At 41.4% G+C, this 26389-nt stretch overlaps 3 protein-coding genes and 1 pseudogene across 8 annotated transcripts; 2 read left to right on the forward strand and 2 right to left on the reverse strand.

Annotated features, from left to right (window-relative positions):
• LOC115151274 (nuclear receptor 2C2-associated protein-like) overlaps nucleotides 1-5650 on the forward strand; it is a 29319-nt pseudogene extending 23669 nt beyond the window's left edge.
• A 175-nt stretch (nucleotides 5651-5825) lies between these two features.
• rfxank (regulatory factor X-associated ankyrin-containing protein) lies at nucleotides 5826-8401 on the reverse strand. Its single transcript, XM_029696022.1, has 9 exons — nucleotides 8295-8401; nucleotides 7965-8093; nucleotides 7649-7771; nucleotides 7302-7367; nucleotides 7067-7167; nucleotides 6830-6955; nucleotides 6661-6727; nucleotides 6461-6541; nucleotides 5826-6328 (listed from the first exon to the last, which is right to left on the reverse strand). The coding sequence occupies exons 2-9, from the start codon at nucleotides 8086-8088 to the stop codon at nucleotides 6276-6278; spliced, it is 741 nt and encodes a 246-aa protein (XP_029551882.1). The 5' UTR covers nucleotides 8089-8093; nucleotides 8295-8401; the 3' UTR covers nucleotides 5826-6275.
• A 201-nt stretch (nucleotides 8402-8602) lies between these two features.
• On the forward strand, nucleotides 8603-16332 carry borcs8 (BLOC-1 related complex subunit 8). Of its 6 annotated transcripts, none has more exons than XM_029696023.1 (6): nucleotides 8603-8802; nucleotides 8963-9075; nucleotides 9264-9328; nucleotides 12989-13096; nucleotides 13452-13543; nucleotides 15090-16332. In XM_029696023.1, the coding sequence occupies exons 1-5, from the start codon at nucleotides 8688-8690 to the stop codon at nucleotides 13519-13521; spliced, it is 471 nt and encodes a 156-aa protein (XP_029551883.1). In that variant the 5' UTR covers nucleotides 8603-8687; the 3' UTR covers nucleotides 13522-13543; nucleotides 15090-16332. The 6 variants fall into 6 exon arrangements, with proteins under 6 accessions (XP_029551883.1, XP_029551884.1, XP_029551886.1 ...); XM_029696024.1 differs by having other exon boundaries at nucleotides 15093-16332; XM_029696026.1 differs by lacking the exon at nucleotides 13452-13543.
• tmem221 (transmembrane protein 221) lies at nucleotides 13800-17350 on the reverse strand. Its single transcript, XM_029696030.1, has 3 exons — nucleotides 16783-17350; nucleotides 16134-16219; nucleotides 13800-14874 (listed from the first exon to the last, which is right to left on the reverse strand). The coding sequence occupies exons 1-3, from the start codon at nucleotides 17076-17078 to the stop codon at nucleotides 14342-14344; spliced, it is 915 nt and encodes a 304-aa protein (XP_029551890.1). The 5' UTR covers nucleotides 17079-17350; the 3' UTR covers nucleotides 13800-14341.
• Nucleotides 17351-26389: the final 9039 nt, after the last annotated feature.

Here is a 26389-nt window from a genome sequence, read left to right on the forward strand (position 1 = left end):
AACAACAAATGTTGTTTTGGTTCCAAATAATCCATAGTTATATTCAAATAGCTCCATTTTGTTCGTGCGTTCATGTCACTATCCGAAGGGTGACGCACCGGCGCGTTTCGTGACAAAAAATGTCAAAATATTCCATTACCGTACTTCGAAGCATGTCAAACGCTGTTTAAAATCAATTTTTATGTGATTTTTCTCTTAAAATAGTGATAATATTCCAACCGGGAAACGTTGTATCCGTTCAAACACTGAAAGAAAAACATGGAGTCGTCACATGCACGTGCACGCCATTGCCATTGTCCTCAGAAGGACCACTCTCCAAAACCCCTGCTGTTTTTCGCCCAGAGACTGCAGAGCTATCATTCCACGTTCTGGCGCCTTCCTAGAGCCAATGAAAGCCTTAGAAAATGTCACGTTACAGCAGAGATCCTGTATTTTCGATAAAGAGGCTATAGAAGGACAAGAAATGGTCAGACAGGGCACTTCCCATATAGAATCTTCTCAGGTTTTGGCCTGCCATATGAGTTCTGTTATACTCACAGACACCATTCAAACAGTTTTAGAAACTTTAGGGTGTTTTCTATCCAAATCTACTAATTATATGCATATTCTAGTTTCTAGGCAGGAGTAATAACCAGATTAAATCGGGTACGTTTTTTATCCGGCCGTGAAAATACTGCCCCCTATCCCAAACAGGTTAAAAACAAACAAAACATTGCCAGGCCCTTTCATTAAAATGCATCCGTAATGCATCCGTAATGGGTCAGCGGTCAAACGACCTCCACTCATCACTGTCAAACGCTCCCTGAAACATTTCAGTGAGCAAGCCTTTCTAATCGACCAATGACCTCATCCCGTCAGTAGAGGATGCCTGGTTATTTTTTTAAAATGCTTCCTCACCATCTTAAATAAGCATGCCCCATTCAAGAAATGTAGAACCAGGAACAGATATAGCCCTTGGTTCTCTCCAGACCTGACTGCCCTTAACCAACACAAAAACATCCTGTGGCATTCTGCATTAGCATCGAACAGCCCCCGTGATATGCAACTTTTCAGGGAAGTTAGAAACCAATATACACAGGCAGTTAAAAAAGCCAAGGCTAGCTTTTTCAAGCAGAAATTTGCTTTCTGCAACACAAACTCAAAAAAGTTCTGGGACACTGTAAAGTCCATGGAGAATAAGAACACCTCCTCCCAGCTGCCCACTGCACTGAGGATAGGAAACTCTGTCACCTCCGATAAATCCACTATAATTGAGAATTTCAATAAGCATTTTTCTTTGGCTGGCCATGCTTTCCACCTGGCTACCCCTACCGCGGTCAACAGCACTGCACCCCCCCACAGCTACTCGCCCAAGCCTTCCCCATTTCTCCCAAATCCAGTCAGCTGATGTTCTGAAAGAGCTGCAAAATCTGTACCCCTACAAATCAGCCGGGCTAGACAATATGGACCCTTTCTTTCTAAAATTATCTGCCAAAATTGTTGCAAACCCTATTACTAGCCTGTTCAACCTCTCTTTTGTGTCGTCTGAGATTCCAAAAGATTGGAAAGCAGCTGCTGTCATCCCCCTCTTCAAAGGAGGGGACACTCTTGACCCAAACTGCTACAGACCTATATCTATCCTACCCTGCCTTTCTAAGGTCTTCGAAAGCCAAGTCAACAACAGGATTACCGACCATTTCGAATCCCACCACACCTTCTCCAATATGCAATATGGTTTCAGAGCTGGTCATGGGTGCACCTCAGCCACGCTCAAGGTCCTAAACAATATCGTAACCGCCATCGATAAGAAACAATACTGTGCTGCCGTATTCATTGACCTGGCCAAGGCTTTCGGCTCTGTCAATCACCACATCCTCATCGGCAGACTCAATAGCCTTGATTTCTTAAATGATTGCCTCGCCTTGTTCACCAACTACTTCTCTGATAGAGTTCAATGTGTCAAATCGGATGGCCTGTTGTCCGGGCCTCTGGTAGTCTCTATGGGGGTGCCACAGGGTTCAATTCTTGGGCCAACTCTTTTCTCTGTATACATCAACTATGTCGCTTTTGCTGCTGGTGAGTCTCTGATCCACCTCTACGCAGACGACACCATTCTGTATACTCCTGGCCCTTCTTTGGACACTGTGGTAACCTCTCTAGGGTATGTGGGACGAAATTGTCACACCTACTCAACAGCCAGTGGAATCCCGTGGCGCAATATTCAAATACCTTAGAAATGCTATTACTTCAATTTCTCAAACATATGACTATTTTACACCATTTTAAAGACAAGACTCTCGTTAATCTAACCACACTGTCCGATTTCAAAAAGGCTTTACAAAGAAAGCAAAACATTAGATTATGTCAGCAGAGTACCCAGCCAGAAATAATCAGACACCCATTTTTCAAGCTAGCATATAATGTCACAAAAACCAAAACCACAGCTAAATGCAGCACTAACCTTTGATGATCTTCATCAGATGACACTCCTAGGACATTATGTTATACAATACATGCATGTTTTGTTCAATCAAGTTCATATTTATATCAAAAACCAGCTTTTTACTTTACATTAGCATGTGACGTTCAGAACTAGCATACCCACCGCAAACTTCCGGTGAATTTACTAAATTACTCACGATAAACGTTCACAAAAAACAACAATTATTTGAAGAATTATAGATACAGAACTCCTTTATGCAATCGCGGTGTCCGATTTTAAAATAGCTTTTCGGCAAAAGCACATTTTGCAATATTCTGAGTAGATAGCTCGCCATCACGGGCTAGCTAATTTGACACCAACCAAGTTTGGCACTCACCAAACTCAGATTTACTATAACAAAAATTGGATTACCTTTGCTGTTCTTTGTCAGAATGCACTCCCAGGACTTCTACTTCATCCACAAATGTTGTTTTGGTTCAAAATAATCCATAGTTATGTTCAAATATCCTCTGTTTTGTTCTTGCGTTCAAGACACTATCCGAACGGTGACGCGCGGATGCGTATCGTGACAAAAAAATTCTAAATATTCCATTACCGTACTTCGAAGCATGTCAAACGCTGTTTAAAATCAATTTTTATGCCATTTTTCTCGTAAATATAATATTCAGACCGGGAAACCCTGTTTTCGTTCAAAGACTCAAAATCTAAAATGGACTCTTCACGTGCACGCGCGCACCCGTCTCATTCTTCTCAGATCGACCACTATCCAAATGCGCTACTGTTTTTCAGCCATGGGCTGCAAAGTCATCATTCAACGTTCTGGCGCCTTCTGAGAGCCTATGGGAGCCTTAGGAAGTGTCATGTTACAGTAGAGATCCTTTGTTTTCAATGAAGAGAGTGTAGAAGGCCAAGAAATGGTCAGAGAGGGCACTTCCTGTACAGAATCTTCTCAGGTTTTTGCCTGCCATATGAGTTCTGTTATACTCACAGACACCATTCAAACAGTTTTAGAAACTTTAGGGTGTTTTCTATCCAAATTAAACAATTATATGCATATTCTAGTTTCTGGGCAGTAGTAATAACCAGATTAAATCGGGTACGTTTTTTATCCGGATGTGAAAATACTGCCCCCTACCCTATAGAGGTTAACAACCCTCCAGACGAGCTTCAATGCCATACAACTCTCCTTCCGTGGCCTCCAACTGCTCTTAAATACAAGTAAAACTAAATGCATGCTCTTCAACCGATCGCTGCCTGCACCTGCCCGCCCGTCCAGCATCACTACTCTGGACGGTTCTGACTTAAAATATGTGGACAACTACAAATACCTAGGTGTCTGGTTAGACTGTAAGCTCTCCTTCCAGAGTCACATCAAACATCTCCAATCGAAAGTTAAATCTAGAATTGGCTTCCTATTTCGCAACAAAGCATCCTTCACACATGCTGCCAAACATACCCTCGTAAAACTGACCATCCTACCAATCGTCGACTTCGGCAATGTAATTTACAAAATTGCCTCCAATACCCTACTCAATAAACTGGATGCAGTCTATCACAGTGCCATCCATTCTGCGACCTGTATGCTCTCGTTGGCTGGCCCTCGCTTCATACTCATCGCCAAATCCACTGGCTCCAGGTCATCTACAAGACCCTGCTAGGTAAAGTCCCCCCTTATCTCCGCTCACTGGTCACCATAGCAGCACCCACCTGTAGCACGCACTCCAGCAGGTATATCTCTCTGGTCACCCCCAAAGCCAATTCCTCCTTTGGTCGTCTCTCCTTCCAGTTCTCTGCTGCCAATGACTGGAACGAACTACAAAAATCTCTGAAACTGGAAACACTTATCTCCCTCACTAGCTTTAAGCACCAGCTGTCACAGCAGCTCACAGATCACCTGTACATAGCCCATCTATAATTTAGCCCATACAACCACCTCTTCCCCTACTGTATTTATTTATTTTGCTCCTTTGCACCCCATTATTTCTATTTCTACTTTGCACTTTCTTCCACTACAAATCTACCATTCCAGTGTTTTACTTGCTATATTGTATTTACTTTGCCACCATGGCCTTTTTTTGCCTTTACCTCCCTTATCTCACCTCATTTGCTCACATTGTATATAGACTTATTTTTTCTACTGTATCATTGACTGTATGTTTTGTTTTACTCCAAGTGTAACTCTGTGTTGTTGTATGTGTCGAACTGCTTTGCTTTATCTTGGCCAGGTCGCAATTGTAAATGAGAACTTGTTCTCAACTTGCCTACCTGGTTAAATAAAGGTGAAATTAAAAAATTAAAAAATTCAACCTGGTAGTTCACGGCCTCTATCTCATTCACTCTCTCCAAGATTATAGCCCCAGGAAACATTCCAAATAGAGACAATGAAACACTCATTTTTCCAGAGAAAAAACACAAACACAAACACATACACAATCACCAGATTTTTTGTAAATTGGTGCCTAGGCTGGGAAACGAACCCGAGCCTCCCGCGTGGCAGGCAAGAATTCTACCACTGAACCACAAAACACAAACAAAATCACCAGATTTTTAGCTACTTGGTGCCTAGGCTGGGAAACAAACCCGAGCCTCCCGCATGGCAGGCAAGAATTCTACCACTGAACCATTAAAGCTATTGAAATAACGAAGACTCCTCGCAAATAGCCCTATTTATAATTGTCTGTAGTCATAAAATCAGGCACGTACTACCGAGAAAATTCCCAGAAAATAGCCCTAATTTAAAGGTCCAAGCGTTACTCCGGCAATGATTAAATGTCTCTAAAATCATACCAGTTCAAATTAGTTGTAGTAAGTCTTGTTCGAGACAGAATGGCCTTGTATTTCAAACATAAGGCAGCTTGATGTAGAACTACACCGCCTGGACAGGACACTAGTCTTAGTTGTAATAGTTGCTTAAATAAGTTGTAATAGTACAGAAAAGTTATGCCTGGACCTGAATACTGTAATACAGAAATGTTGATTTTAATGCATAGTAGCTACAGAGCAGCTTTCAATTAATATTGTTCTGTGCCGTTCTCTTTCATTACTCCTCTGCTTATCTGGTTCTTAACTCCACACCCACAGATTTCCCATTCAGGAGGTCCCCACGGTGCACAGGCTATAAATAGTGTTTGAGAACAGTGCCGATTTCTTTGGCCGAATAATTGTTTACTCCTTGGACATCCTGGGGGAAAGAGCTTTGTGACGTTTCTGTTTCTGCGTGAGAGAGGGAGAGACTTATAGGGAAAGAGAGGGTATAGTGCCATTGAAGAACATGACTGCTGGAAGACTGTACCACCCCAAATTAATTGTTTTGAATGGGAACCATATCTGACCGCTTTTGGTGAAGACATTTTAAGTTGGTTACCTGCTTGCGCAAAAACAAACAACAAGGGGAAAAGGAGGATTTGTCTCAGACAAAGAATCTGGATTTTATTGCAGCTTTCCAGGCTTTAAGGTCACGCAACCACCTGCATATTCAAATGCTTGTGCCTTGCATTTGATTTCCCATTCCAAATGAACATCGAAAAATGTGTATGCATTTTGTTTTTGAACATTTGTTTAATATCCATTGGTGCTATACATCCAATTTTTTTAATATATATTTAAAGATAGTTTGTCCCCCCAAAAGAATAAATATAAGCATTTCCATAATATAAAAACATGTTGAATAAATGTACAAGATAGGAACCACAGTGTCCCTTAACGTTGGAGCTTCCGTACCAAGTGTCTTCGCTACCAACCGCCTTTTGTGGCTTCAGTGTTTTGGTCAACCACCTCACCACTGATGCCAGCAGGTGATCCTCTGTTCAGCACAACGTCCTCTCTAACCACATCCTGGTGCCCTTAGCTGGTGTCATGCTTTTTTCTTCAGGAGTTTCAGAATATGGTCCTCTAACACCTTTTGGACTGAAACAAAACATGATTTACAAAACTTTTTTTACTTGATTACATGATTTACTTTTGCCAGGGAAGTTTTTTTGAATTAAAAAACAACAACTTTTTTGTTGTTGAAGATGACAGATTAGAGAGGGTGCTTACCTTGTTTGTGTCCGAGGGCAACAGCTAAGGCCATTGGACTATACCCAGAATCGGCCTCAATGTTCATGTCTGCCCCTTTATCTGAATTACAATCATAAGACCATCATATGTATTTGTGCCACTTTGAGATGACTACAGTACTTTGGTTTTGGAGATCATTAATTAAAATGAACTGTGTGCAGGGGTATGAGGCAACGTACCTAAGAGGGCCTCAGCACACCTTACATGGTTCCCTCTAACAGCGTAAAGGAGAGGAGTACCACCATTCTTAAACATAAAACATCCAATGAATAAAATCACCCAAAAACATATTGAAGACTGATGTGTGATATTTCTGAAGAAATCAAGAATCCTAATTTACACCCTTACCCAGTCATAAGCATTGATATCTACTCCATGTTCAAGAAGACGTTTCACTATGACTGCATAGCCTCCTGAGCTCGCCAGAGTCAAGGCACTCTCCCGTTCCCATGCTATCGTACTAGGATCTGCCCCCTAAGACACACCACACAAGGTCATAGCAGCCACACAGGTTACAATGAACCACAACCCTGTTTATGACTAAACATTGAATTCAATGAACAAGGGTCTAGAAATATCACTAACGTTTTCAAGGAGGAAATCCACCATGGCTTTCTCTCCAAACGCTGCTGCCCACATGAGAGGAGTTAAGCCCCGTTCATCCTGGCGGTTTAATAATGAGCTGTCTGCAAGGTCATCAAACATTTTAATATTACACAGGACACCGCCTACAAGTCATCATGCTGGTTCCACAAGGCTACCCAAGTCAGGCAAGTTCTACTCTTTGCACCATTGGTAAGTGGATATGGACATTTCTCACCTTTGCTCAGGTGTGTGGCCACCTGTAAGACCTCCCCCTGGGCAGCTAGCTGGTGGATGGACAGAACTGATGAGACATCAAAGGGTCAGTGTTTTGTACATTTAATTGTCCATATACCAAATGATATGCATAATATACCTTAATCTCCCTCAGTTATATACAAATACACAGGCATATACATATACAGTGTACATAAAACCACAGAGATCTTTTAGGGTCATTCCTGTAACATTCCTGTGCATTATCTAATAGATTATGAATGAGAGTGCATACACAGCAGCGTTTAAGGTATTTTGCAGTGAACAAAGAGTTGATTGTGTTTTCTGAGTTCAGACAGCCATACTTACTGTCTAAAGTAGCTGGTCTGACTGTGACCTCATTCCCACGCTGCCTATTCGTGAGGGTGGTGGAGTATTTCAACAGGCTCTCCTCCTCATCCACACCCATGTTCTCTGTAGTCACCATCACACCTAGTAGCAAGGAGCAATACAGATATTTTATCACATTTGCATACCCCAATGCCTATAATCATTTGAGACTTTATGCAAACTGAAAATGGTGTTGACACATTCACTGCAGACAAATGGACAAGTGTGATTACTGTATGAGAAAGCCTATAGACCATGCAAAACTAGCAAAGAGTTGTAGGACTGACAGTCATACCATTTAACCTCTCTCCTCTGGCCTCCCCTGGTAGACATGTAGTGGATTCCAATGCTAGGTCATCTGAGAATATGTGTAAACTGGCTGCAAGATCTGGTATCTCACCACCATCTGTGCCATCCATGGTCTCTTGAATCAAAGTAGAGATATATATTACTATATAGATTAGCTTTAGCCAACAGAAGTCAAGAGAACAAATATGGAACAAATGTCTATGATTATCTCACTATCTCTTACTTTTCAAAACTGAAATGATGGAAAACCATTCCACATCAGCTCTTGCAAAATAGGAAAGTCTCAATGGCACATTATAAATAGATTCATTTTTACCTTTATGTCGCAAGCAATGGTTTATATGTCCAGTTCACAATATCGGATAAAATAGCAACATCAATGTTTTATTCTTCACTCCAACTTCCTGATATCAAAACTGAAAGTGAGTTTATTTACAAAATCCCATGATGCAATTGATAATGGTAAGCCGCCCGAACTGTCCATCCATTCATTATATTGCTTATAAATAACTTTATCCAATTAACTGTTTTTGAATGTGTGCATGTGTAATGTATGGAATTGTTTGACTGATTTTATCTCCGATAATTGTTCAATCCACCAGTAAACGCGAAATATGTCGAGCGAATAAATATCTAGGAACTATTTTTCTATTTCGTGTTGCATTCCGAACATGATTTGTGATGCGCATGAAAGTAACACGGAAATTGCATGTTAATTTTTGCTAACGCTTTAACACGAATTAAACCCGTGCAAATATTTGATTCTAGATCGTTTAATGTGTATAAGATGGAGGACCAGGAGATGCAAGTGAAAGTTAAACGAGGTAATTTGCGAATACTTTATAGTACAATTGTTTGCTAAAGTCAACTGTCATCACCAGCTAGCTAACCTTAGCTAGTAGCTGCATTAGCTAAACAGCTAACGTAGCTACGTGTCATAACAATATATATTATATTATATTATTATATGTTTTATCTTTGCAGTGACTGACAAATTCACGGAGAACATGTACGTGTTGGCTAACGAGCCATCAGTGGCTCTTTATCGACTGCAAGAACACGTTAGAAGGTCCCTCCCAGAGCTAGTACAACACAAAGTAAGTAACGTTAGTGAATCCAAAGTTTGGCTACATATTAACTTGCTAAGGAGAATAAATGTAGTTTTGTTACTTTACAGTAGCTATAATGGGCTGTCCAAAAAACACGTCTAAAAAATAAATGTATACCGGTAGCTACTTTTGCGGTAACGTAATTCATAATATTATTCTCTGATAATCTCTTCCAGACAGATATGCAGAGCTGGGAGGAGCAAAGCCAAGGAGCAATCTACAGTGTGGAATATGCATGCAGGTAATCTAGCCCAAGATGTACTCTTAAGGAGCCTCAATTGTGATACGGTTCTAGAAACATAAAGTCCTTTACTTTCATTTCACATCACAAATACACTTACTCTACACTGTTTTAACTGGCTTTATCACAGTTGCAGCCAACAGTATTTTTCAGTGACAACATGTTTTTGGTGGCCTTCTGTTACAAACTGGTGTTTGGCGCATGCTAGATAGCTAATTAGCACAGTTGGACCCTCTGTCTTTTGTAAACATGCGCAGTAACATGGAGATATGGCCGTGTGGGAACCATAAAAGGTGTGTATCAATTTAAGTATTTCTCGCTGATATGAAAGATAAGGTCGTTATGCTTCCAAACCCGTTTTGCAAGTGATGTGTGTTAATGTTCAGACCAAGCATCAGGTGTCTTAACAAATCTCCCCGTACAGAAAACGCCTTCGTCCAATGACTTATGTGTAATTTTACTAGAACTACGAGTCAACCCCCTTTTGGGTTCTCAGCTGACGGTATGGACCACAGCTGGCTCCATGTGAACTACAATTCTGACACTTTGTTTTAACGAATAGAAATGTTAATAATCCTCGCTTGCGATACGGTTTTAGAAACCTTTGGAACTTTCATACCAATGAGAGAGAATATTTCAAATACAAAAAAAATACACTTACTGTACGCATTTTAGCAAAGTTGCACCTAGCTGTAATAAAGACATTACAGACAAAAGAGTTTACAATTGACGTGTGTGTGTGTGTGTGTGTGTGTGTGTGTGTGTGTGTGTGTGTGTGTGTGTGCGCAGCTCAGTTGCACATACATATCAGTACATTCACACAAGTAGGTCACATGGGGGAGAGGCGTTGTGCCGTGATACCAGGTTTGCTGTTCAGTTGTGCTATATAAGATGGGAGTTTCATGGCTCTGTATAATACTGTACATTTCCTTGAATTTGTTCTGGACCTGGGACTGTGAAAAGACCCCGGGTGGCATGTCTGGTGGGGAAAGTGTGTGTACCAGTGCTGTGTGTAAGTTGACTATGCAAACAATTTGGAATTTCCAACACATTAATGTTTGTTATAAAAACAAGAAGTGGGGCGTTCTTTCCTCAACTCTTAGCCAAGAGGGACTGGCATGAATAGTATTAATATTAGACCTCTGATTACAAAGAGGAGCAAGACGTGCCACTCTGTTCTGGGCCAGCTGCAGGTTAACTAGGTCTTTCTTTGCAGGACTTCACCATATAACTGGACAATAATCAAGATAAGATCAAACTAGAGCATGCAGGACTTGCTTTTTGGAGTGTGGTGTCAAAAGCAGAGCATCTCTTTATTATGGACAGACCTCTCCCCATCTTTATAACCATTTAATCTATGTTTTGACCTTGACAGTTTACAATCTAAGGTAACACTAAGTCATTTAGTCTCAACTTGTTCAACAGCCACACTATTCATTACCAGATTCAGCTGAGGTCTACAACTTAGGGAATGATTTGTACCAAATACAGTGCTTTTAGTTTTGATGTTCAGGACCAGGTTCAGGACCAGTTTATTACTGGCCACCCATTCCAAAACAGACTGCAACTCTAAGGTTTTCAGTGACTTCACTAGCTGTGGTTGCTGATGTGTATATGGTTGAATCATCAGCATACATGGACACACATGCTTTGTTTAATGCCAGTGGCAGGTCACTGGTAAAAATAGAAAAGAGTAGAGGGCCTAAACGCAGGTCGATGTGTTGCAATCCGGATGTTTGCTCATGAACGAAGGCAGGTGCACAAGACGGAAGTACATACAAGCGATGCATGCATACTAACAGGTGTTTACAGTTGAAGTCGGAAGTTTACATACACCTTAGCCAAATGCATTTAAACTCAGTTTTCCACAATTCCTGACATTTAATCCTAGTAAAAATTGGTTAGGATCACCACTTTATTTTAAGAATGTGAAATGTCAGAATAATAGTAGAGAATTATTTATTTCAGCTTTTATTTCTTTCATCACATTCCCAGTGGGTCAGAAGTTTACATACATTCAATTAGTATTTGGTAGCATTGCCTTTAGCATCTTCACAAGGTCCTTTGCTGTTGTTCTGGGATTGATTTGCACTTTTCGCACCAAAGTACGTTCATCAACGTACATTGCCAGCAGCATACCACCCTGCATCCAACTGCTGGCTTGCTTCTGATGCTAAGCAGGGTTGGTCCTGGTCAGTCCCTGGATGGGAGACCAGATGCTGCTGGAAGTGGTATTGGAGGGCCAGTAGGAGGCACTCTTTCCTCTGGTCTAAAAAATATCCCAATGCCCCAGGGCAGTGATTGGGGACACTGTCCTGTGTAGGGTGCCGTCTTTCGGATGGGACGTTAAACGGGTGTCCTGACTCTCTGAGGTCATTAAAGATCCCATTGCACTTATTGTAAGAGTAGGGGTGTTAACCCCGGTGTCCTGGCTAAATTCCTAATCTGGCACTCATACCATCACGGCTGTCTAATCATCCCCAGCTTACAATTGGCTCATTCATCCCCCTCCTCTCCCCTGAAACTATTCCCCAGGTCGTTGCTGTAAATGAGAATGTGTTCTCAGTCAACTTACCTGGTTAAATAACGGTAAAATAAAATAAATAAATAAAAATAAAAAAATCTCTAGGAGACAGAACGCGTCTCCTTCCTGAGCGGTATGACGGCTGCGTGGTCCCATGGTGTTTATACTTGCGTACTATTGTTTGTTCAGGTGAACGTGGTACCTTCAGGCATTTGGAAATTGCTCCCAAGGATGAACCAGACTTGTGGAGGTCTACAATTTTTTTTCCTGAGGTCTTGGCTGATTTCTTTTGATTTTCCCATGATGTCAAGCAAAGAGGCACTGAGTTTGAAGGTAGACCTTGAAATACATTGACAGGTACACCTCCAATTGGCTCAAATTATGTAAATTAGCCTATCAGAAGCTTCTAAAGCCATGACATCATTTTCTGGAATTTTCCAAGCTAAAGGCACAGTCAACTTAGTGTATGTACACTTCTGACCCACTGGAATTGTGATAGTGAAATAATCTGTCTGTAAACATTTGTTGGAAAAATTACTTGTGTCATGCACAAAGTAGATGTTCTAACAGACTTGCCAAAACTATAGTTTGTTAACAAGTAATTTGTGGAGTGGTTGAAAAACAAGTTTTAATGACTCCAACCTAAGTGAATGTAAACTTCCGACTTCAACTGTACATGGTTTTGCGCATGTGCCATGTGATATAAATTTCAACTTCAGTACCGGTGCTTTAAAAAGTTGGGGAAACAATGCTTTTCTGTGGATATTTTGTTTAAAATGTTGAGCAGCTGAAGGACCAACCACACAGACAACCGGTAGAGCAAGTTCAAATGTAATTTATTCAACATTCTGGCTTGTCATGAAAATCTACAATTTTGCAGTGCTTTGTTTCAGACTGTATACCAAGAATTGGTATAAAAGTCAGATTTATTTGGCAAGTGTTACTCAACACAGCCAGGTGCATCGGGCAGTGCCAGGGCATTTCCCTCACAAGGCTAAAGGGTCCAATGACCCAAAGTAATGCGATGGAATTGGAGTCATGGTCTAAAGTCTGTTTAGGATTTTAATTATACTGAAAACATTGATCGGCAATTCAATGTTGTATTTGTTAACACACGTTCATATTTTCATTTCCAGTGCAGTGAAAAGCATGACAAACAGCAGCCTGTACTTCAAAAGCATCGATGGCCTCCTTCGTCAAGCCATCAGCATGAAGGAACAGATCAGCACCTCCCAGGGGCGCAGGTAAGAGGCAGTAAACAACCAATTCCACTCACTTTGGCTCTGGGAAACCATAATAACACTGTGTCCTTGACACCGTAACAACACTGTATCCTTCATTTGTCTGATTGCCCACAACCCACTCAACACTGCTGAGGAGAAAAAACACAATCTCCCTGCTCAAGGGTGGAGTTGATGAGGCTTATAAACTCCTTTTGAGTGAAAGCCAAGGTAGCTTTTTCATAGACGTGGGCCACCATTTCTTGTTTGTAGTTATTTTCCTTTGCAATCATCATCCTTTCTTTGCATTATTTTATTTGCCATTTTTGTCTCTGTTCTGTTTTCTTAATTATTTCCCCCCATTGGCACATGCATGCAGCGCACATGAAGCGACCCCCTCTCCCATTCCCCCCGCCACTCCACCACATCCCCCATCCACTTCCTCCTGACCTCTGGAAGACACTGTCCAAGGTTAGTTGTTCCTCAGGCATCACACTCAAAGCTATACTTGGCCTCAAGGACTTCTAGGCACTCTCTTGACTTTCACGTAAGTGCACTAGAATGAACCTGAATGTGCTAATACTGGTTTACTTAAACTGTTCCACTTTATTTACAGCACAGGAGAAAGAAAAAATGTATGAAATGTATGCATTCACTACTGTAAGTCGCTCTGGATAAGAGCGTCTGCTAAATGACGTAAATGTAAATGTTTATTTTTACCACAGAGTGTTTTGTAACAACATACTCAAGCCTTTATTCAAAGTTATGAAATATGTTTTTTACAGTATGCAGACTAAACACTACCAAATTTCTCTACACATTGTGTAATATACAGTTTTGGCAATATATTTCAAAGACCACCCTTGGTCTTTACCAAACACTTTTGAAAATATAAAGCATTTCTCTGCCACTTGTTAAATTGTATAATCACGTAGCAACTATAGCATTAGCTGTAGCTATAAGTTACTAACATTTTCCATTGGAATACCAGTAAGTAAACATTCTAGAGGGATTAATAGTGATGGTTTCTGTGTAAAAAGTCAATACAAAGGCAATAAGGGAACGGCATATTAGGAAAGGTGTATTAAAATGAGTTTCACTGTATGTCTGTATTGAAATGTACAGTAATAGTATTAGTGGTGCTTGGATCATGAAGGGATAGCTCAGAGCTTTTGAATAGCTTCAGCTATTTTCTATCCATACTGTATTCTTCAGACTGTTTGATGGTTGGGTAGGAATGTACTAACTGCTAAGACTTTGTAGGTCAGGTCACACCAGAGTAGAGTCTTTACTGGAGGCTCCTGACTTGCGGGCCAGCACGCTCCGCATCTCATTGTTAATGCCATTCCAGGGCTTAGATGGAGACTGCAGCAGCCCTGACTCTGTTGACAGGGTCCTGTGCATTCTAGAACCACTCCCACCACTACTGTAGCCCTCCTTGTCACTGCTGTGGCTCTGAGGGCTGTGGGATGGGGAGTACTGATGCTGGTGATGCTGCTTAGGGTCGGTGCAGGGAGGAGGGTAGGACAAATGCCGGTGGAGTTGGGAGTTGTTGCGGTGCCTCCTGGGTTTGTCCCCGTCTTGGAGCTTGCCTGGTCGGGCGGCAGGGGTGCTCCCACCGTGCTGGTTCTGGTACAGGGTGTCAGTGTGTTCCCCACCGCGGTAGTGTTGGGCAGTACGGTCGGCTTTGACCAGGGAGTGAATCACGATCATCAGCAGAATCAGGATGCCCGAGGCCAGTACGCATGCGCTGGCGATGCCTGTCTCTACCTCAAACACCAGCAGCATGTAGATGGACATAGCTGCAGCAGAGAGAGCGGGATAGAGAGAGAAAGATAAACAGAAGAAGAGAGGGAGATGGACACAGTGACAGGTACAGAAAGATGAGTCTATACACTGTAAGAAAGATCACTTTTCAGATCCCTTTTTCTCCTTGGGGTGAATAACTCGAAATAATGTAGTGCATTGCCACGGTTGTGTTTTTGTGACCTATTTTACTATATTGGACATCTCTCAGCAGGAGAAGAACCACAGACCCAAGAGTGCTGAAGGAAGGAGGAGAGAAACACAGCTCTGGGATATGATGATGAGGACGACATTGTGGCATTGCAGTGAGGCTCTGGCTAAGTTCCCTCTGAAAGGGAGCTGTGGGGTCAGGAGGTCATTCACCCTACCATCACAATGGTGTACTGCCCCCACCGCCTCAACAAGGGACTCAATGGAATGGAAAGCCAGCAGCTTTGCTTTGCCAGGACTTGCATTAACACACTTCAGAAAATGAACGTCAAAGACGTCATTGTTCTGGGCCTTGTGTATCAATCAATTGGAGGGACTCTGAAAGTAGTGACTTTTGCTTCTGCAGCAAATTAACAAATATATCTGTAGGAATCTAAATTAAGTTTTCCTTTCTAGGGTCACAACTATTTGGTACAAGCTGTTAATTGTTTAGCTGTTGGTCTAAGTGTATGTAATGTCTGAATTTAGCTAAAGCAGATTAATTTAAGTGCTTGCACTTGAGGTTCATTTGTATTTATTATGGAACCCCATTAGCTGCTGCCAAGGCAACAGCTACACTTCTTGGGGTCGATCAAAAATGAATGCAGTAATATATTAGAATATAATTTTAAACATTCAAATAAATGTTACAACAGATTTCACAATATATTAACTGTCTCTCCGCAGGCCACTACTCTAATGCAACACACTAGCCAGGTGTGTATGTACCTGTGTGTGTACCTGTGTGTGTGTGTGTGTGTGTGTGTGTGTGTGTGTACGTATGTACCCATGTGTGTGACCCTTCAGTCCTCACTGTTCCATAAGGTGTATTTGTCTTTTTAAAATCTGATTTTATTGCTTTTGGGAGTTACTTGATGTGGAATGGAGTTATGTGGGCTGACTACTGTGTACATAACGCTACCAAATATGTAGCAGTTTGTTACTTTTGATTTTGCCAATGAGTTTGTGGTGACAAGTGTTAAGACCAGCTGGATGCAGATTCCTTTAGTCCACAATATGTTCTGGTCATTAACTAGGCCTTACTGTTATTTGTTGTTGGTCTTACCTGCTAAGTATACTGAAACCCCAAGGCAAAATAGTCCAATAGCCACATGTCGGACAGCTCGGCTATCCAATAGGAACCAGTCTGCTCTGTGGGAGGAAATGAAGCAAATGCAATCAGTGACATGATCATACTATTTGTGGAAAGTGCTAAATTATGTATTATGTATTTAGACCAAAATAAATAAATTCAAGGTTGCAATTAGGCCTTCTGTCCATAATTGTTCTATCATGTGAGATACTTTTCTGCTCAAAATAGATTGTTTTAAACAGAATGCTTTGTCATTACTTGCACTGGAATGCACAGAAGCTAAATGAAAGTCAATTTATAAGCCAAAGTGGGAAAGAGCAGGGCCACTGAGGCCAGGGGCCGTGCACTGGGTGCATAATGAGGGAATGCTATGGTTTGTCGCGGATTCATAACGAGTTTAGAGATAGGGGTCGGTCAGTCAAGAAGCCTCTGCACCCAGCACACATTGAAAGTTATGAATTTATATGAATGTAGTATTCTTATTTTAATTTCTATCAATGTCAAACATGAATATAGGCTAATTAAAGCACATTATTCAACCAAATAAACGACTGGTGCATCAGTGATAAGTGTTAGCCTACAACAAATAACATCCTAAGTATAGGTGTGTTGATGGATTTACCTTTCCGTATCATCTTCTCCTCTGCATATCTCGGTTGTAAAGTAGCTGTGCAGAAGGCAGACCACGACAGAGCTCAAATTGAGCGTGAGAGACAGAGCAGAAAGCACTGTAGACACTGGCATCAGCACTGCCCAAACATTAGTTGGCACGATGGAGATGGTGGGGGGAGATTCCTTCACAGCAATCTGTTGTGTTTGTAAATGGAAAATCAGATTGACCGATAGCAGAGACATAATCCCTGATAGGATCCCTAATAAAGCAAGAACCATCAAAGACCGCTGGCTGTAAACCGTCATATTTGGGTAATAAATCACGGACTGACGTCGACGCACTTGTCTTCCTTGGAAAAAGTTATCGCGGTGGGAATCCACTTTATATTCCGGATCCTTCTTGCGGTCCTCTTTTCCAAAGGCTTCAATCTAACAAATGTAGTTTTAAGTGTAGAAAAATGTTTTGAATAGGAAAAGGTAAGAAACCTGTGATTGAGAGTCCGATCATGGAATTAGTGTTATTTGCGTGTTGTGCGCGAGCACCCACTCCCCCAGCGGAGCATGTGATGTTCTTTAAATCCCCAGATTAAAAACTTCGCAACAACAATGGACTTTTCACTTGGATTCTCCGGAATAATGCGTTGATGTGCTCGTCCGAAGCAGTCCACAGCCGGGGGGAAACTGCATACAAATTTATACAAGTTAGAAACTATTCACTTTCCTTTCCAAAACATGAATTACCCCGGGATGAAGGCATTTTGGGAATGTTAACACAATTGCATTAGTGCGCATTGAATTTAAACCTCAAATACATTTTACATATGAAGAGACCATGCTCCAGAAAACAAATATTTGTATTTGTATATTATGACTTGGTTTTTATTTATGTTGGGTTGACTAGGCCACCGTCATATTTTTAGTGCAGACATGCTATTAAAATGAGTAAGGATCCATCAAGATACATTCTTTAGTTCTCAATAGCTCTTTAATTAGGCATTGTCTATTTAATTAATGAATAGTAGCCTCCTGAAAATAATCAAACTAAAAGTGTCTACATTAGTTATTGTTTCGCTTATCATGCACGTCTTAAATTGCCAAAAGATGACGCAATGCCATCAGCTCGCGGTTGTGCAACGACCCAAGAGTTCCTGGGAATTTGAAATGGAGTGTCCTGCCCTCATTCATTCTCCCCGAAATCTCCCTCTTTGAATCCAATTAACTTTTCAGTGGTTGCCTTGGAAACAAACACTGTTTATCCAGAGAGCGCACTGCTGTTGCTCTGTTGATTTGAGGCTACTGCCCTGTGCATTCACCCACCCACCTTTCATTTTTGGCTTCTTTAGGAAACGTAATTCATTTCACCATTGACCCGTTATTGTACACTGAACCAAAATATAAATGCAACATATGTAAAGTGTTGACTTCATGAGCTGAAATAAAATATCCTAGAAATGTTCCATACCGCACAAAAATATTATTTCTCTCAAATGTTGTGCACAAATTTGTTAACATCCCTGTTAGTGAGCATTACTCCTTTGCCAAGATAATTCATCCACCTGACGGGTGTGGCATATCAAGAAGCTGATTAAACAGCATGATCATTATACAGGTGCCCCTTTTGCAGTTTTGTCACAACACAAAGCCACAGATGTCTTAAGTTTTGAGGTAGCATGCAATTGGCATGCTGACTGCAGGAATGTCCACCAGAGCTGTTGCCAGATAATTTAATGTTAATTTCTCTACCATAAGCAATGTCTTTAAGAGAATTTGGCAGTATGCCCAACCGGCCTCACAACCACAGACCACATGACAGCCAGCCCAGGACCTCCACATCCTGCTTTTTCATCTGCGGGATCATCTGAGACCAGCCACCCGGACAGTTGATGAAACTGTGGGTTTTCACAACCAAAGAATTTCTGCACAAACTGTCAGAAGCCATCTCAGGGTAGCTCATCTGCGTAGTCGTCGTCCTCACCAGGGTCTTGACCTGACTGCAGTTCGGCGTCTTAACGACCTCAGTGGGTAAAGGCTCACCTTCGATGGCCACTGGCACGCTGGGGAAGTGTGCTCTTCAAGGATAAATCCCGGTTTCAACTGTACCGGGCTGATGTGAGCGAGTGGTTTGAGCATGTTTGGGATGCTCTGAATTGACATGTATGACAGCGTGTTCCAGTTCCAGCCAATATCCAGCAACTTCGCACAGCCATTGAAGAAGAGTGGGACAACATTCCACAAGCCACAATCAACAGCCTGGTCAACTCTATGCGAAGGAGATATGTTACGCTGCATGAGGGAAATGGTGGTCACACTAGATACTGACTGGTTTTCTGATCCACGCCCACTACCTTTTTTTAAGGTATCTGTGCCCAACAGATGCATATCTGTATTCACAGTCATGTGAAATCCATAAATTAGGGCCTGATGGATTTATTTAAATTGACTGATTTCTGTATATGAACTGTAATTGTTGCATGTTGCGTTTATACTTTTGTTCAGTTTACAGTATATTGAATTTCAGAAAATACTTGATTGACAGTGAATATGTCCTCTTAGTGATCATTGGGACCTCCATGGATTGCACCACTTAACAAAACAACAATGCCTACAGTTTGATTAATTAATATTCCTACTATTTATTTCCATCATCCATATTTAGACTATGGCTATGCCTCCATTTTCTGAAGTTACTTTAATTACATGGATACCTCCCTAGTATACAAATAGAATACCTTTTTGATTTCATGCAAACAAACATGGTTGTATTTTATCCATTCTGAAGTGTATAGCACATGTTAAAACCCTACAACAACAAAAGTTCCAAGAAAACCAAAGCTTAATCAGGTATACTTTTATATATGTGTATGTACTGATGTTGGTCTCTAGTAATAAGGGGCAAGGGAAATGTTATCTGCATGTGACTGTCTTGAAGACAGCAGGACACCTGTAGTGCAGCTAAAGCTGTTCTGATGGAGATAAGCTTGCAGCTATAAAAGTACACACAACGAAGAATTGCTCTCACATATGCACACTGACCATGGAGTCTATTTCTGAATTTGACAGCCTCACCACACATACTAAAATGGCAGCCGCTGAAGTTGTCGAAAGCAGAAGTGAGCAGTTTCAGGAAAACAAAAAATAAGTCTAAATGTGAACTCTTTCCAAAGGCTCCTTCATCTGACTTAGAATACACTCTCTTTATGTGATTCATAAGGCTTTTGGCGAAACATACTTTGGTCACAACACTGCAGTCTGGCCTCAGAGGCAAGCAAAATATATTTTACTTATTCCTGAACACCTCCAAGATGTATGATACCTACTAATGGTCTAGTTTAGGGAGGTTGGTCAGTGAGGATGGGTGGGTGAAATCCGCAACAGTCTAGCAATCCAAAGGTTGCATGTTTGAGTGGTGTCAGGGACAACTGTAGCATTTTAGCTAACCCTGATTCTAAACTTAACCCAATTCAACTAACCTGCTACGTAAATTCATCTAACCATTGTCTTTTTAGTTCTCCTAACCTTTGTCTTTAGTTTCCCTAACTGCCAATGTAAATTCTCCCCATAATTCTCTTATGTTGTTACAGCTCAAGAAGCAACCTGGTCTCAGATAAAGACGTGCAATACTATACAACATCCAAGTCGTATGCTGTGGCACAACCATGTAAGATGTATGATACTGTACATGCATTAATTCACATGATAATGTCGACCACTATTCCATTTATAATGTAACTAAATGTAACATAACAGATCTCCTCTGCCCTGTCTTTGAACCTAAACCTCCATAATGAATAACTTTTAGACAAAAGGTCAACACAGCTTCAATGATTCTTAGCAGGTGGTTTACTCTTTTATTTAAAGGTGATGGTTTTGTGTGTTTTCTCCGCTGATTGGGTGAATCCAGCTGCACACAGGGATGTAGCCTATCGCCAGGAAGTGGCCTTCGGGGATGTTGCTAACTCTTGCATCATGAAAGGCCTCCTTGGAAATAATTGTGAGTGTGTGAGTGTGTGTGTCTCTGTGATTGTTAGATGTTAATAACACTTGTCCTTAAATACTTTTTAGGAGTGTCCAAAGCAATGTGCCACCTCCCAAAATAGTCAAGAATAGTGTAGCTCACATAAATGATTGAGTAATTACCTCTAAATATACAGTATCTATTAAGATAGTATGTGGACTAACTTTTGACATCTTTGAAGTGACAAATGCATGCTATATATAATAAACCATGACAGTACTATGTTTGGCCTAAGGGATGTGGCTAGATTATTGAAGAGTAATAAGCCTTGATTAGCTGTGTGAGATCAGTAAAACGGTGGAAAATGTATTGTAGATCTAACAAAAGCAAGCACAACCAATGTAAGTAATACTAGCTGGAAAAGTATGCAGTGAGATTCAATGCATATTGTGAGAAAGTGGGACATTAAGGACAGAGCTATTGGATATTGGATGCTCTTATTGCCAGTCTATACACTCACCCATTGAACTTAACCTAAATAGAAACAGCAGGAGGCAAAGGGTGATCTAAGTTACCTATCAAATCGTTTTAAGTACAGTAGTGTACCTCTCTTTGGAACATTTTATTATGTTTTTTGTAATTTTATCCACCACTATCCCCTTCTGTTCTTAGGCTGTATTATTGACATCATTCATCTTGAATTACCTTTTTACTGACACACAGCCAAGTTAGCAAGCAAGTCAGCAAACAGGGAGCTCCTAGAATTTGGTGTGAGCCAAAATGAAAGGATTATTTCACTTTTCTTCATGTAAAGAAAATAGGTAATTTTTATCCACAATCCAACTTGAGTTGAACTCTTGTCATACCAATGGTAGGCCTTCATTAGAACATCTCCGACCAATAAACTGTTGTTTTGAAAACCCAATACAGTGAACAGAAATAGATGTCTTCTCTGTGGTTTATCTACGTTTTCTTCAGAACAAGGCACAAAAAGTATACTAGTAGCATATATATGAACGACACAGACCAAGACCGGGCCAACAGTGTTGTTTAGGATTGGCATGGATCCTCAGATCTTCAAAAAGTTCTATAGTTGCACCATCGAGAGCATCTTGACTGGCTGCATCCCCGCTTGGAATGGCAACTGCTTGGCATTCAACCGCAAGGTACTACAGAGGGTAGTGCATACGGCCCAGACAGTACATCACTGATGCTGAGCTCCCTGCTATCCAAGACCTCTATGCCTGGTGGTGTCAGAGGAAGGCCCAAAAAACTGTCAAAGACCCCAGCCACCCAAGACACAGACTATTCTCTCTGCTACTGCACAGCAAGCGGTACCAATGCACCAAGTCTGGAAGCAAACAGAACCCTGAACACATTCTATCCCGAAGCCATAAGACTTTTAAACAAGACTGATAAATAGCTAATCAAATGGCTACCCGGACTACCTTCATTGACCCTTTTTTGCACTAACTCTCTTGCACTGACTCTATACAAACACTGGACTCTACCCACACACTCACACATACTTACACTGACACCCCGACACACACATACTGTACACACACTACACACGCCCACACACGCATAACATGCACACTGACGCCACACACACACACAAACACAACTTCACACTCACCACATACGCTGCTGCTAGTCACTTTACCCCTACCTCTATGTACAGGACATACAGTGCCTTCAAAAGTATTCACACCCCTTGACGTGTTCCGCATTTTCTTGTGTTAAAAAGTGGTATTAAAATGTATTTAATTGTCATTTTTTTGTGGAACATTTGTATTTAAAAAAAGAAAGAAAAGTAAAACAGTAATAAATCTTGATTAGATAAGTATTCAACCCTCTGAGTCGATACATGTTAGAATCATCTTTGGCAGCGATTACAGCTGTGTCTTTCTGGGGAAAACTCTTCAGTCCTTAACGATTCCAAGCATACCCATAACATGATGCAGCCACCAACACAATGCTTGAAAATATGGATTGTGTGAAATGGCGTGTTACTTGGTGCAACAACAGCCTAAGCTGTTAATATGCAACTTTAATAAGGTGTGAAATCATGAATATTATTATTTACAATACAAAAATGTTGTGAAGTTGAAACGTAACTGTATATTACAGTGTCAAAGGACTACAGTTAAATCCTGTGTGATAAGGGTTTCCAAAGTTTGGTATATCGTGTACACTTGATAGATTCTTAATCAATTACAGTGTCCAGGTCTAGCATCTCTCTGTCACACTTCCATCACCAAACTTTTGTCAGAGAAATTGCTTCATATCATTGCATCATTTGGTGTGGCCATCAATAGCTTGAGTAAAATGGAATAAGTGTACAACAATTTTAAAGGGGAACTACACCGGCTGATTTGGCCTCGTTTTTTGGCTTGCTTCTCAAGACATGCTGGCGGCCATGACAGAAGCAAAACGTGAGTTGTGGGTGTTTCTTGGGTGTGTCCTTGCCACCACCAAGCCAAGCACATCTGTCAGAACCTTGCCCGCAGCTGTTTCCCAGCCAATACAGATACTGTGCCTATCTGCATTTTGTCTGGTGGTAATCAGGCTACCTTGGCAAACATGTCAGAGTTGGCAAACCTTGGTAAACATCTTCCTGTGTGGTGTCCTGTATACAACAGGAGTTCCCTGATCCTGGTACGGAATACACAGGGTTTCTCCCACCTCATATTGACTGATACTATTCAATTCAATAATTTAAAATAGACAATACAAGTAAAAGTTGTGTCTAGTAACATTTTAATTTACAGTCATGGCCAAACATTTTGAGAATGACACAAAAATTATTTTCCACAAAGTTTGCTGCCTCAGTGTCTTTAGATATTTTTGTCAGATGTTACTATGGAATACTGAAGTATAATTACAGCATTTCATAAGTGGCAAAGGCTTTTATTGACAATTACATGAAGTTGATGCAAAGAGTCAATATTTGCAGTGTTGACCCTTCTTTTTCAAGACCTCTGCAATCCGCCCAGACATGCTGTCAATTAACTTCTGGGCCACATCCTGACTGATGGCAGCCCATTCTTGCATAATCAATGCTTGGAGTTTGTCAGAATTTGTGGGTTTTTATTTGTCCACCCGCCTCTTGAGGATTGAGCACAAGTTCTCAATGGGATTAAGGTCTGGGGAGTTTCCTGGCCATGGACCCAAAATATTGATGTTTTGTTCCCCGAACCACTTAGTTATCACTTTTGGCTTATGGCAAGGTGCTCCATCATGCTATAAAAGGCATTGTTCGTCACCAAACTGTTCCTGGATGGTTGGGAGAAGTTACTCTCGGAGGATGTGTTGGTACCATTCTTTATTCATGGCTGTGTTCTTAGGCAAAATTGTGAGTGAGCCCACTCCCTTGGCTGAGAAGCAACCCCACACATGAATGGTCTCAGGATGCTTTACTGTTGGCATGACACAGGACTGATGGTAGCGCTCACCTTGTCTTCTCTGGACAAGCTTTTTTCCGGATGCCCCAAACAATCGGAAAGAGGATTCATCAGAGAAAATGACTTTACCCCAGTCCTCAGCAGTCCAATCCCTGTACCTTTTGCAGAACATCAGTCTGTCCCTGATGTTTTTCCCGGAGAGAAGTGGCTTCTTTGCTGCCCTTCTTGACACCAGGCCATCCTCCAAAAGTCTTCGCTTCACTGTGCGTGCAGATGCACTCACACCTGCCTGCTGCCATTCCTGAGCAAGCTCTGTACTGGTGGTGCCCCGATCCCGCAGCTGAATCAACTTTAGGAGACGGTCCTGGCGCTAACTGGACTTTCTTGGGCGCCCTGAAGCTTTTCTTCACAACAATTGAACCGCTCTCCTTGAAGTTCTTGATGATCCGATAAATGGTTGATTTAGGTGCAATCTTACTGGCAGCAATATCCTTGCCTGTGAAGCCCTTTTTGTGCAAAGCAATGATGACGCCACGTGTTTCCTTGCAGGTAACCATGGTTGACCGAGGAGGAACAATGATTCCAAGCACCACCCTCCTTTTGAAGCTTCCAGTCTGTTATTTGAACTCAATCAGCATGACAGAGTGATCTCCAGCCTTGTCCTCGTCAACACTCACACCTGTGTTAACGAGAGAATGACTGACATGATGTCAGCTGGTCCTTTTGTGGCAGGGCTGAAATGCAGTTTAAATGTTTTGGGGGGATTCAGTTCATTTGCATGGCAAAGAGGGAATTTGCAATTAATTGCAATTCATCTGATCACTCTTCATAACATTCTGGACTATATGCTAATTGCCATCATACAAACTGAGGCAGCAGACTTTGTGAAAATGTATATTTGTGTCATTCTCAAAACTTTTGGCCACGACTGTAGAGGGCCAAGTCGCTCTCCATTCAGAGACATGAGTATCAAGCCTGTCTGTCATTCTGGACTTCATCACCAACCTAATTGCTGCGTTCACCTTTCTATTTCACTTCAGATATCATAAAATGGAAGTGAAATATAATGGTGAACACAGTGATCAGGCTGGTTCCATCAGACCAGGTTATGCCCAGGACATTATATGCATCTAAGAAGTAGAAAATAAGCAACAAATTATGTCAGTTTACATAAATTATGTTTCACAATTGGGTTATCAAAGTAATGAAGTGGGTTAACGTCTGTATTTGTACAAATGATGAGCCTGTGAAAGCTGTTGCTGCTGACTGGTGAAGGCTGCTGGCCAGATACAGGTGATGAGGGCCCCCTTGCTGGTCTTCTCTATGCTGCATGTTTGGCTGCAAACTGCAAACTGGACATCTCTCGAACAACTGTAGCAGGCAATCTTATGAGGTGGTGTTGACTGGGAGGGCCTGTGACAGGGTTATATAATAGACAGCCAAGTGGTACATTGCATTTTGTTCTAAAGAAAGGATCAAGCTTTTTGCTAAAGCACTTCACAACCAAAATTACTCTACTGGTTGTATCTGCTTGGCTGGGGAATTAGCCAACTAGTTTATCAAGGAAGATATTTTTGAATACAACTTTTCACATAACACATATTACCTGTCATTGTTGATGAAGCCGCTGTGTCATCAGGGCAGTAACTCGGGTCACTATCAGAGGCCTCATGATGGCGTGTCCTTTTCATAGGAGTCCAGGGGGACTGGTAACAAGGTATCTTTACTTTTACTCAAGTATGAGAATTGGGTACTTTTTCCACCACTGGTCCTTCGGCAGGGCATGCAAACCAGTTAGCTGTGCATCCTGCTGGAAGCATGCATGCATGGTCAATCCGTATAGGGCTTTCAGTCTAAAATGGCCATGATCCTTCGAACACATTGGAGGCGATGAAACAACGGAGCCCCATTCAATGAAGGGAAGCGAAGTGGGCTGAGAGGCGATTTGCAGGAGGAGTTTGGCAAAAGGGGGCATTATTTGATGACGTAATTGTAATCCAAACCCAACCTTAATTTAGGCCTACTTGTGACACACTGATGTTCCAAACTCCGTTTTAGACGAGGCTGACTTTATGACCAAAATTATCCTATTTACACTTTTTAGTACATTTTGACACTAGAATACATGTTTCTGACTCATTTTGATGCCACATGGGCCGTTTTCAAAATGATTAGTTGGGTTTTAGGGCCAGTCGCTCTTTAATCTCATAATACATTTTCCTAATTTATTCCCATATGTTATAACATAACATGTC

The sequence above is a fragment of the Salmo trutta genome, chromosome 17, assembly GCF_901001165.1.
Source record: "Salmo trutta chromosome 17, fSalTru1.1, whole genome shotgun sequence".
In the NCBI taxonomy this organism is placed as follows: domain Eukaryota; kingdom Metazoa; phylum Chordata; class Actinopteri; order Salmoniformes; family Salmonidae; genus Salmo; species Salmo trutta.